The sequence below is a fragment of the Lepidothrix coronata genome, unplaced genomic scaffold (assembly GCF_001604755.1).
Source record: "Lepidothrix coronata isolate B3197 unplaced genomic scaffold, Lepidothrix_coronata-1.0 Scaffold102, whole genome shotgun sequence".
Lineage (NCBI taxonomy): Eukaryota > Metazoa > Chordata > Aves > Passeriformes > Pipridae > Lepidothrix > Lepidothrix coronata.
In genome coordinates this window covers 825,860-836,792 of record NW_016690282.1, presented here as the reverse complement: position 1 = coordinate 836,792, position 10,933 = coordinate 825,860, and the positions used below count along the sequence as shown (strand labels likewise).

Below are 10,933 nucleotides of genomic sequence, written 5' to 3'. Positions count from 1 at the left end.
CCCTCACACTGCTTGTGGAAAAACTAAACATATCAGACACTACAGTCACCAGCAGAACTCAGCTGATCCTTCCATTATGTGAAACACAGCTCTCCTAGGGGAAGCTTTAAGAGATGAGCTTTAAGACAAGACCCATGGGTTGATGTAGTGTTTTGAGCTGTTACTAGAAGAATGTGAAAATACAATTTCCCTGTTGTACTACTGCATAAAATAATATGTATGTGTGATATACAAGATAAATGTATGTAATGTGTAGGTCCTAATGAAAGTGCCAGGCCTTTGACATACAGAGAATGAGGGAGCAGAAATCCATGCATTACTATATTCAGACACCAACCCCTAGGCTCTAGTAGAGCCAGACTCTGAACTCTATAAATGCTATAAGTTGCTTTCTGCAGGACCCAACTTCTCTCCATTGGTTTGACTAGAGACTCAAGCTTGACAGCTGAACTTCAGTGGCATGAATATCCCTCACAGTATCTTCCCTAGGGCAGTATTCTGCCTCCCATCACTTTTTGTTATGTGCGCACACACACACGTACATTATCCACACACTCAAATGTATATTCAGACATTATTTTTAGATGATCTCTTAACCTCCTCTGTAGCAATCAGAGGCCGGTCTGCACACAAATGCAGTCTGAAGAAACTTTCAAGCCCATACAGAGCAGAAGGAAACAGGCCTCACATTTGGCTGGTAGGTTACATTTTTTAAGTGACCTTTCTCAACTACAGCTCTAACTGATCAAATATCTAGATGTTTCACATCTCTGTCACCAGCAGAGATTACATTTCTTTTAAAGGAACAGGTTCTCTTAGTCCAGCAGCCCCTGCAACCTGCTGGGGTGCCTGGCTCCAGCCAGGCAGCTGTTTTCTTGAGTAAGGTAGGTGGCTGCTGCAGTTTCATGCAGGAGTGATGATAGGTCCCATGTCCAACATAGTAAGTGCCAGAGTTTTCAAGGTCTGATTGATAGGCAAGACCTGCCAGCATCCAGTCAGATCACAGCAATTTAACAGGGACAGGTTGTACTGAAGATTCAGACTCAAAGTCTTGCACTTGAAAGGAAGCAGCTTAATTGGGCCCTCAAAACAAGTGGACATTCTGTGGGGGCAAAAGTGCTTCAAGGGTGCTTCAAGAGCACAGTGTTTCTCTGATGTCAATCTGCTCTCCTCTCCTGACAGCCACAGGACCGGGTAGAGTGGAGTCATAGTTCCTGAATGGTTTCCTAGGATTTAAACTTGAAGTAGGCTTCAACTGTAGTAAAGGAAAAAAGGCAGTGAACTAGGGCAATACCCTGAACTGGAGTGGCAGGAGGGGAAGGAAACAGCATCCAGGCACTTACTTGCATATTCCTGTGGTGTCATGGCCTGGTTGATGACGCTAGTGAAGGCTTTGATCCACTCCAGCTGGTCAGTCTCTGTCTCGCAGGTGAAGAGGTATTCCCGGTCAGGGGTGACAATGGTGATGCCATAGTGCCAAGAGAAGTTGCCCTGTGTCCCTGAAGGCAATCCCTTCTGGACACTATATCCATTCTCTTTGCTGCCCACAAATACCTCACCCTTAGCAAATGCATCCTGCACATCAGGAGGGAAAGACAGTGATTTATGGAAATCCAGAAGAATCAAGGAATAATTACAATGCACCTAAGAACAGGAGAGAGTGTGTGAGGACCAGGGATGTAGCAACAAAAAGTTTTGGAGGTGGTCAGGGAATTCAGAAGAGCAGGGAGTCTGTGCTCAAAGACTGTAGTGAAAAGGAATATCTAAGGGCATAGGTCTTGAGAAGTCTGAGAGAGAAACTGGTGCTCCTGTCCCTCCATGTCACCCTTCCATCACCACCTTTACACTGCTGCCCTCCCTGTTACCATTGTTTGCAGGCAGCGAAACAAACACAGAAAGCATGTGACCTGAGTGGGATGGAAAGGGGAAGACTTAGAGCCCATCCAGAGCAGCTGGGGAACCTGCAAGCCACCCTAACTGAAGAGCAAAGATTCTGGTTGCACTTTGACCCTGCCCTCAGCACGGTTGCCTGCAGCTGCCCAGCAGTCAGATCTCCCCCTCACCAAAGGATCCTTGAAGTACATGAGTCTGCGGTGATCCAGTGTGAACCAGCGCTTCTTAAAGGCCTCTCTCTGCTGTGAAGGGAAGAGGTGACATATGTAAGGGGACAGTGCCCCCTGCTGTGAGCAGTACGAATGGATACCCAAAATTCATCCCAACCACTTAAAGCAAGCCCCTGCCTTAACTGCAACCTCCTCCTCGCCCTTTCTCAGCTGAGAGTGGGGGTCAGTATCGGGTTTTTCAGTCCCAGCTGCTGTCCCCAACTCTTGGACTGTGGTGAAGGACTCCAAAGTTGAGACAGGAGAAATCTAGACGCTAAATACCTGTAAGGTCACGCACACACAGACACATGCAGAGAGATCTGTCGCTCTGGGAGAAAGCAGGGACTCTGGCTTCATCTACTTTCACATGTGTCCTTCCCCTTCCTTTAATTCTCCCCTCCCTTGGTGCACACACACTGTTCCCACGGGTGTCTAAAGAGTCAGGGGGGAATGGGGAAACAGCAGGAGAAAAACACTGAGGTTGGGAAAGCCAGCGGCTCTCTGGCAGGTCTCTGTTAAGATTTTTTCTAACATAGCAGCTCACCTTGGGACCAGTCTTCTCCATGTATCCCTCCTTCAAGAAATTTCTCGTCAGACGATTTTTAATCTGACAAAAAGGCAAGAGTAACATTCACCTAGCTGTGCTTCTTTGCTATTCGTTTCCCCTCTGCCCTTCCAATTCAGTCACCTTCCCTCAAATTCAGCCATCTCCTAAATTCATATTTCCTGAACTGCCTAGCCAGGAGTCACTTCTGCTTCCAAAATGCCCAGAAACAGCAGAAAGCAGTTGTTTTCTGACCGCCACAGGCCCTTTTAAACATACATTCTCATCCCTCTATCTAGACACTGCAATTTCCACTTCTGTACCTGGGGTTATAATATTAACTAATGAGCTCCTTTACCACGTAAGCACTGCGTTCTAGTGCTGTCTTACCTCATTATCGCTGGCAATGGGAAATGCTACCTTCAGATAATGGAACTGCACAGAGCGAATGGCATTGAACCAGTCCACTACCTCCTGAAAATGGAAAAGGACAGGATAGAAAGCTTAGCCAGAGCAACAGTGAGCCATCTAAATTCACCTAGCCCTATGTTAACTACAAACACAGTCAGCTCTCCTTCCCCAGCACTCTCAGCATCTCCCTCATTTGCAGACAGCCAGCACAGAATCACAGAGTCACAGAACATGCTGTGTTGGGAGGATCACAAGGATCATCGCGTCAAACTCTTAGCCCTGCACAGGACCATCCTCAAGAGTCACACCATGTGACCGAGAGTATCATCCAAACACTTCTTGAACTCTCTCAGCCTTGGTGCTGTGACCACTTCCCTGGAGAGCCTGTTCCAGCACCCAAACACCCTCTGGGTAAAGAACCTCTTTCTAATATCCAACCTAAACCTCCCCTGGCACAACTTCAGGCCAGTCCCTCAGGTTCTGTCACTGGTCACCACAGAGAAGAGATCAGTGTCTACCCCTCTTCTCCCCCTCATGAGGAAGTTGTAGACTGCAATGAGGTCTCCCCTCAGTCTCCTCTTCTCTGGGCTGAACAGACCAAGTGCCCTCAGTTGCTCCTCACATGGCTTCCCCTCAAGGCCCTTCACTATCTTTGTTGCCCTCCTTTGGACATTCTCTAACAGCTTAATATCTTTCTTATATTATGGTGCCCAAAAATGCACACAATATTCAAGATGAGGCCACCCTAGTGCAGAGCAGAGCAGGACAATCCCCTTCCTCAACCAGCTGGCGATGCTTTGCCTGATGCCCCCCAGGACATGGTTGGTCGTCCTGGCTGCCAGGGCACTTCTGACTCATAGTCAACCTGCCATCAAACAGGACCCCCAGGTCCCTTTCCATGGCACTGCTTTCCAGCATCTAATTCCCCAGTCTGTATGAACATCCAGGGTTGCCCCATTCCAGGTGCAGAATTCAGCGCTTCTCCTTGTTGAATTTCATATGGTTGGTGATTGCCCAGCCCTCTCATTTGTCAAGGTCTCTCTGCAGGGCCTCCCTGCCTTCGAGGGGGTCAACAGCTCCTGCCAGTTTTGTGTCATCGGCAAACTTGCTTAGTATCCCTTCCAATCCTACATCGAAGTCATTTATGAAGATGTTGAAGAGCACAGGGCCTAAGATGGAGCCCTGTGGAACCGTATTTGTGACAGGTCGCCAGTCTGATGTTACCCCATTCACTATCACCCTCTATGCTTGATCCGTGAGCCAATTGCTCACCCACCACACGATGTGTTTATCCAGCTGTGTGCTGGACACTTTGTCCAGAAGGATACAGTGAGAGACAGTATCAAAAGCTTTACTGAAATTAAAAAAAAATTATATCAAATGGCTTCCCTTGATCAACTAGGTGGGTTATCTTGTTACAGAAGGAAATCAGGTTTGATAAGTAGGACTTTCCTCTCATGAAACTATGCTGGCTGTGACCAACGACTGTATTGTCTTTCAGGTGTTTCTCAATACCTCCACATCTTTCCCAGGCACTGGAGTGAGACTGACAGGCCTGTAGCACGGCTGACCCATTCCCCACATGCACAGGCAGCACATCTCCACATGGTCTACAGCAGCTCCTCCCACACAAACCAACTCAGCCAGTGCTCTTGCCCTGCTCCCTGCAGCAAAACTCTCCCACAGATACACAAACACAGAGCCAGAACCCCCGCCCTGTTACCTACAGCAACTCACACTCACACACCCCATCCTACCCATGTTTCACACTATTTAATATCAGCAGCTTCTCAAAGCACCTCATTGGCTTTGCAGTGTTTGATGCTAAAACCAGATACCTTTCCACTTTCATGGTAGACAAATATATTACGGGTCTTGTTGTCTTTGAGATAGGTGATCTGCAGGCCATTGGGGTTCCCAATCTTCTCTGGCTGGAACGTAGCATTGATGACATCTATTTTAACATTAAGTTTGGGTTCTTTGGCCTGAAAACAGAATGGCATTGATCACGCATGAGCAATCTAGAAGAAAGAGACCTGAGCTATTGACTAAGTGGGGCAAGACAGGGTCAGAGGATCTTAAAAAGTAATAACTGACCCTTCCCAACAAAATGTATCACACACGCCCTTCACTATGTGGTGTGCTCAAGACCAAACAGTGGCCGAACCCACCCAATTTAGATTTGAGCTGTGCTTACTCTGGAAGTGCCAGTGAAACACTAAGAGCGTTTTTGACTTTACAGCTGAGCCAGTCTAAAGGCTAACTGATCTCAAAAGGAAAGAGCCCACTCTTTGAATCATAGAATCCTAAAAGCATTTGGGTTGGAAGAGACCTTTAAAGGCCACCTAGTCCGACCCTCTCTGCAATGAGCAGGGAACTCTTCAGCTAAATCGGGTTGGTCAGAGCCCCAATCCAGCCTGACTTCAAACTTTTTCAGATAGAGTGTCCACCACCTCTCTGAGCAATTTGTTTCAGTGTTTCACCACCTTCATTGTAAAAGAATTCTTCCTTATATCTAGTTTAAATCTATCCTCTGTTAGTTAAAAACCATTATCTCCCTTGTCCTATCACAACAGGCCTGCTAAAAAGTCTGTCCCCATCTTTCTCATAAATCCCCTTTAATACTTGAAAGGCCACATGAAGGTCTCCTCAGAACCTTCTCTTCTGTAGGCTGAATCCCAACATTCTCAGTCTGTCTTCACAGAAGAAGTGTTCCAGCCCTCTGATCATTTTTGTGGCCCTCTTCTGGACCTGCTCCAACAGGTCCATGACCTTCCTTTGCTGAGGGCCCCAGAGCTGGATGCAGTGCTCCAGGTAGGGTCTCACAAAGGTGGAGTAGAGGGGAAGAATCACCTCCCTCAACCTGCCTGTCACACTTCTTTTGGCACAGCCCAGCTTACGGTTGGCTTCTGGGCTGCAAACGCACGTTGACAGCTCATGACCACATTTTCATCCATTATCCCCCTCATCCCTCTCTGCAGGGTTGTTCTCAATCCCTTCATCCTCCAGCTGGTATTGATACCAGGGATTGCCCAACTCAGGTGCAGGACCTTGCATTTGGCCTTGTTAAACCATATTGGTCCACTTCTTAAGTTTGTCCAGGTCCCCTCTGGACATCTCCTGCTCTTCCCTACCCTGAGCCATACCCTCCTTTGTGACAGCATATTAGGACTTGCCCCACTCATTTCAGGGAGATGAACGAGCAGAAAAGTAGCCCTTCTCAAAACCAACCAGAGAACAGGTTTTTGCCAACTTGGCTCACAATGGGGTGAGGTTGGTTCCAGGGATGGTGCAGGATTACACATCCAGGGAAACGGATAGGGATGAAGTGAAAGATCAGTCCTTTTCTCAGCGGTGAGGGAAGCACAAAGGGAGAACATGAGGAAATGTCCCCCTGACAGTGAAAAGGGGACACCTCTCCTCTGTGACATTTCTGTTATCATCCCCGGGCTGGGCTAAGCAAGGCAACCTCAGAAACATGCATAGGAAATCAGAACATCTCTGTGACCCTGCTGCTCTGGGTGGAGTACTCACTGAGGTGGGAGTTGACCACCATACTCACATCCTGCTTGGTGAAATACTTCAGACATCCCTCTCTCTCAGACAAGAGGAACTTGCGGGGTAGGAACTGCCCATTGTCTCGACCTCGCTTCCAGAGGATGCCTTCCTTCACCCCTAGGAGCAGAAAAGGCACTTTTAATAGCACCCCCCATGAGCACTGTAGGCATCAGAGAGCTGCACACAGCCAGAGGTCCCAGCCACCTCTCTGGGATAAAGCATATGATGGACTACTGCTGAAAACAAACACTTGAGAGGTGTCACCTCTGACTTACAACTGAAGATGGTGGTGTTCCTGGGTTTGCAGCTCAGATAAATGCTCACCAAAAGACATTCCCAGATTCTTCCCACCTCTTAGTCTTTCTCTCACTGCTGCTTCTGATAGCATGAGAGCTGTCTCCTGTGAACACCAGAGTCCTGGCCCATGCAGACTCTGGTGTGGGACCAGAACTCTTCCCACTTGACTTTGCAGGCCTTTGGGCTGCAGCACCCTTTGTCACAGCACTGGCAGTGACATTTCAAAGCCAACAGCCATGGTTAGAGAGGGTGGCATGCAATAGGACAGAAATTCCTTACTGCAGAGGTCTGTCTCCATCAGGACATCAAATGCCTTTGAAAAATTCCAGCTGGTAATACCAGGATTGGATGCAACCTGTGCCAGTGCCAGCCTATGCTTCCCACAATTTAATCCCCCCAAAACAATGCCAGTAAGTACCAGTTTGGTTCTCAGGAGTACTTGTGGGATTTGCAACACTGACACTTCATGATGGTGGGAAGTTTCCAGCAAAGGCAACAGTCAGGACATTTTGATGCTGTGCTCTGCTCTTACCATCAGAATATGGCAGCTGTTTTCCCAGCTCGGTGAATTCTTTGCGTTCATATTTGGCCCGTATCCACTGTTCTCTCAGCACTCTAAGGAGAGAGGTGACAGGTAACTCAGAAACAAACTAGAAGAACTGACAGAGAATTGCCCTTCCCCCTTCTGTATGCAGCAACTTACTGGCAGTCATTGTAGGTTGGCTGGTAATAGTAAATAGGGATGTGAGCTTCATATGTGGCTTTAGTCACAGCATTCCCATGCTTGGCCAGAAACTGTAGGGTTAGACAGAGAGTTAGTGCCTTGCCTTTGATGCAGACTCATGTGGACCTTTTTCTTTTCTAACCCACTACAGGGCTAGATGCATATCTAGCTCTAATGGAGCATTCTCTTTCCTCTCCATTGCAACATCCCAGCAGTCTGGCTACAGAGAGGTGGGTCTCAAAGGTCTCATCTACTCTCAGACGTTACACTGATTGCACCTGAATCAACAGCATGCCATAAATGTCACTTCCGTGGGGCTGGATGCACACACATTCAGTGGGTTTGCTGCCATGCCCCACATCTCCTGGAGAGTTCAACAACAGCTCTGCAACGCCATCTGGGAGGCCATTCCAAACCTCTTTGGTCCTCTTCCAAAGAGCAACAAGATACAGACTATTTTTTTTGGATCTCTAGAAAATATTTTTAGTCCCCTGGAGATTAGTGAATTGAGGGGACTGTAATGGGGAGAAGTCAAGTTTCTATGAATGCCATTTTTCTCAAAAAATCATATTATATCTGGAAACTCTTCTCAGAGAATGGAATTTCCCAAGATTTTCCCCTTGGACTGTTGAAATCAAAAGAAGACATTGAGATTGGATGGTGTTGGCAAGTGGAAAATAAGTAACCTGGAGCAACAAAGACCCTTAGCCTTAGCAAGATACATTGCAGGAGCTCTGCCTTTGCCATAAAGTAACAGGGCACAGGGAGGTACATAAGACAAGTGCATCCTCCCTCTCCCAGTGAGTTATGGGGAGCTATCCCTGATTGAGTATCAGGAGCATGAGTAGAAAAGGAACAAGTTAAATCAGGTTACATCTCCAACCCTGTGAGGTCAAAGGGCTAATTTTTTCAGGACACTTGGTGTATAGCCTAGACCCAACCCACCTGATGTACCAATGGGGATAAAGATCTCACCTGCACCTGAGCATCATCCCAGTGGTCCATCTTCAGGGATTTGACTTTGCTGATGCTAGGGATGTTGCGATGAATTCCTGAACAGCTGAGGCATATAAAGACACCCAAAGTAGAGGATGCCCAGTCAGGATCTGACAGTATAAAAAAGGGTATGACTAGAAGTGATGAATTTTCCTGGCAGATATGCCCCACCTGAGAATGTAGTCCTGAGAAACAGAGAGCTGGGTGATGACAGTTTCATCTGAGCTGATTAATTAACACCCAAGATACAGATGCCAGTCAGGAAAAAACACAGCTATTAGTCCCTCATTCTCTCTGTTTCAGCCACTTTGTCTGAATCTTTATTAATGTATACCTTGAAAAACTTCAAAGTGCTCCCTTTGCATAAAGGGTCACCCAAGATGAAAATAAAACCACCTCTGGGAAAAGACTCTAGGAGTTGTTTAGTGCATCATAGCAAACCCTCAACAGTATCTTGTTCAGGAAGTGGAAAACAACCTTGAATCTAAAATTTTCCTGGAAGAATTTAATAAGATAAAATGGTACTAATTAGTCCAGTCCTAATTTGGCTTGAGTGCTCCGTTTAGGGGGTTTTAGCAGCATTTGTAGGACCTCAAACTGGGTACCCTTTTGAGAGGGCTAGCCTTTCAGTAAATGTAATCTCCTAGGCGAGTGTGGCAGGTTGTCAGTTCAGAGCTGAGTCATGGAGGAGACAATGCCCTCCTGAATCATGCCTTCTTTCTGGAGAAGTTAGGATTTCACTGGGAGCTTTCCTGTCAGGTCCTGACTGGGCATGACCTTGATTTGTATTTGAGAGCTAACATGACTACAACCCACAGTGCTGCAGCTATGCAGCCCCTGCTTATCTAGCACTCCCACATCCCTGTCCTTCTTCCCACCAGTGCTGTTGCAGCATCTCCTTCCTGCTCCCTTGCCAACACACCTCCAGGGAGAGGAAACGAATATCCAGAGCAATGTCTTCCCTTCCTCTCCACCCCAGGCTCCTGTGCAGTCCAGATAGCCAGCATCAAATAGCTGCTAGAGACCAGGCCCAGCTCCTTGCTTCCAACTCTTCCTCCAGCATCCTTCGACCACTCACCTGGCTTCCCGCAGTCTGCACACAAAGAGTTTTCTGCTCTTTTCCACACCTCCTTCAGGGCCCTCATGCTCCGCTCGTTTCCTCCGGCCATCCTCTCCTAATGGTATCCCCGCAGGCAGGGCAGGACAGGGCCAGGAAGGCAGCTGCCTGTGCCTTATGCACCTGCAGGCCAACGCAGTGGGTTGCCCAAGGGAGAAGAAGCCACCAGAGAGACAAGCTCTGGCAGACGGATGGAAAAGGGGAAGGCAAGAAAAGCCTTAAGGTTAATGGAAAGGGTACGGAGGCCTGCCGGTGCACCTGAGCTGGCTGAGCACAGGCAGGGGCAAAGAGGCTGGAGGCTGAAGTGCACCCAGACTGTAAGTGAGGAGGAGGAGGAGACCTGCCCCATGGGCGTGGAGGGAAGTGCAGCAATTAACCACAGAACTGGTTTTTCCGCATTTCTGCTGGCGAAAGGACGGGCCAGGAAAAGAGCACAAGCAGCAAGCAAGCTGATAAAGGAGAGCTGGCTCTGGACAAGTGCCCGCCAGGCTGTGACAGGACTTGTGTCAGGACTTGTCACACTCTGTGGGCTGGTGGGAGTTGGCTTTGGCTGCCCCTACAGCACTTCAGGAACTTCTACCAAAGTCAGCTGGCCAACACAGAGGTATTACACCCATTTTTAAGGCAAGAACAGGGAGGCAATAAAAGTTCAAGAGTTCAGCCAAAGTCACTCAGCCATCAGCCAAAAACATGGCAGTCTTGATGCCCCCACGAATTCGTGCCAGTACCTTTCACCACCACTACAAAAACCACAGCAGTCCAGCCAGGTCCTGCATCTTGGATACTCGGTGTCGGAGCCGTCCCTTGCAATTGCCTTCCCTGGCTAAGAGGAGCAGCACAGGCATCACTAACACCAAGCAATGACAGTAGCTCAGAGCTTTATTGAAGCGTGTTCAAATGAAGAATTGCAAATTTAAACTATTAGAGGAGTGACCCCTATTAAAGAGATGTAGATTTAAATCACTTAGGAGCGGCAGGACAAAGGGTGTGAGATCGGGTGCTGCACTGGCACGTCCGCACCGGGAAGTGCCATAAAATCTTTTGCTAAGAGGGAAGTGGAGTGGAGCTGGAGGTTCCCATGCTTGACGCAACCCCCTGTCCACTCTACGCTGGATGCTAAGGCCGGGAACAGGAGCCTGGAACGCCCCTGACCCTGACTACTCTGCCCTGCTCGAGCCGGAGGG

The 10,933-nt window shown here is 48.1% G+C and overlaps 1 protein-coding gene across 1 annotated transcript; it reads right to left on the bottom strand.

Annotated features, from left to right (window-relative positions):
* Positions 1-1,115: 1,115 nt before the first annotated feature.
* On the bottom strand, positions 1,116-10,048 carry LOC108501436 (arf-GAP with dual PH domain-containing protein 1-like). Its single transcript, XM_017823315.1, has 11 exons — positions 9,711-10,048; positions 8,612-8,742; positions 7,616-7,707; positions 7,445-7,527; positions 6,620-6,732; positions 4,896-5,042; positions 3,037-3,120; positions 2,647-2,709; positions 2,064-2,135; positions 1,344-1,575; positions 1,116-1,255 (listed from the first exon to the last, which is right to left on the bottom strand). Exons 1-11 carry the CDS (start codon positions 9,799-9,801, stop codon positions 1,227-1,229), a joined length of 1,137 nt encoding a protein of 378 aa, XP_017678804.1. The 5' UTR covers positions 9,802-10,048; the 3' UTR covers positions 1,116-1,226.
* Positions 10,049-10,933: the final 885 nt, after the last annotated feature.

What these genes read in the sequence shown, in the direction of transcription:
- LOC108501436 (XM_017823315.1), bottom strand. Translation starts at nt 9,801, where the DNA reads ATGGCCGGAGGAAACGAGCGGAGCATGAGGGCCCTGAAGGAGGTGTGG. An exon ending in TGCAGACTGCGGGAAGCCAG is followed by an intron (nt 8,743 to 9,710) that starts GTGAGTGGTCGA and finishes TTATACTGTCAG; the next exon opens with ATCCTGACTGGGCATCCTCT. An exon ending in AGTATTTCACCAAGCAGGAT is followed by an intron (nt 5,043 to 6,619) that starts GTGAGTATGGTG and finishes TTCTGTTTTCAG; the next exon opens with GCCAAAGAACCCAAACTTAA.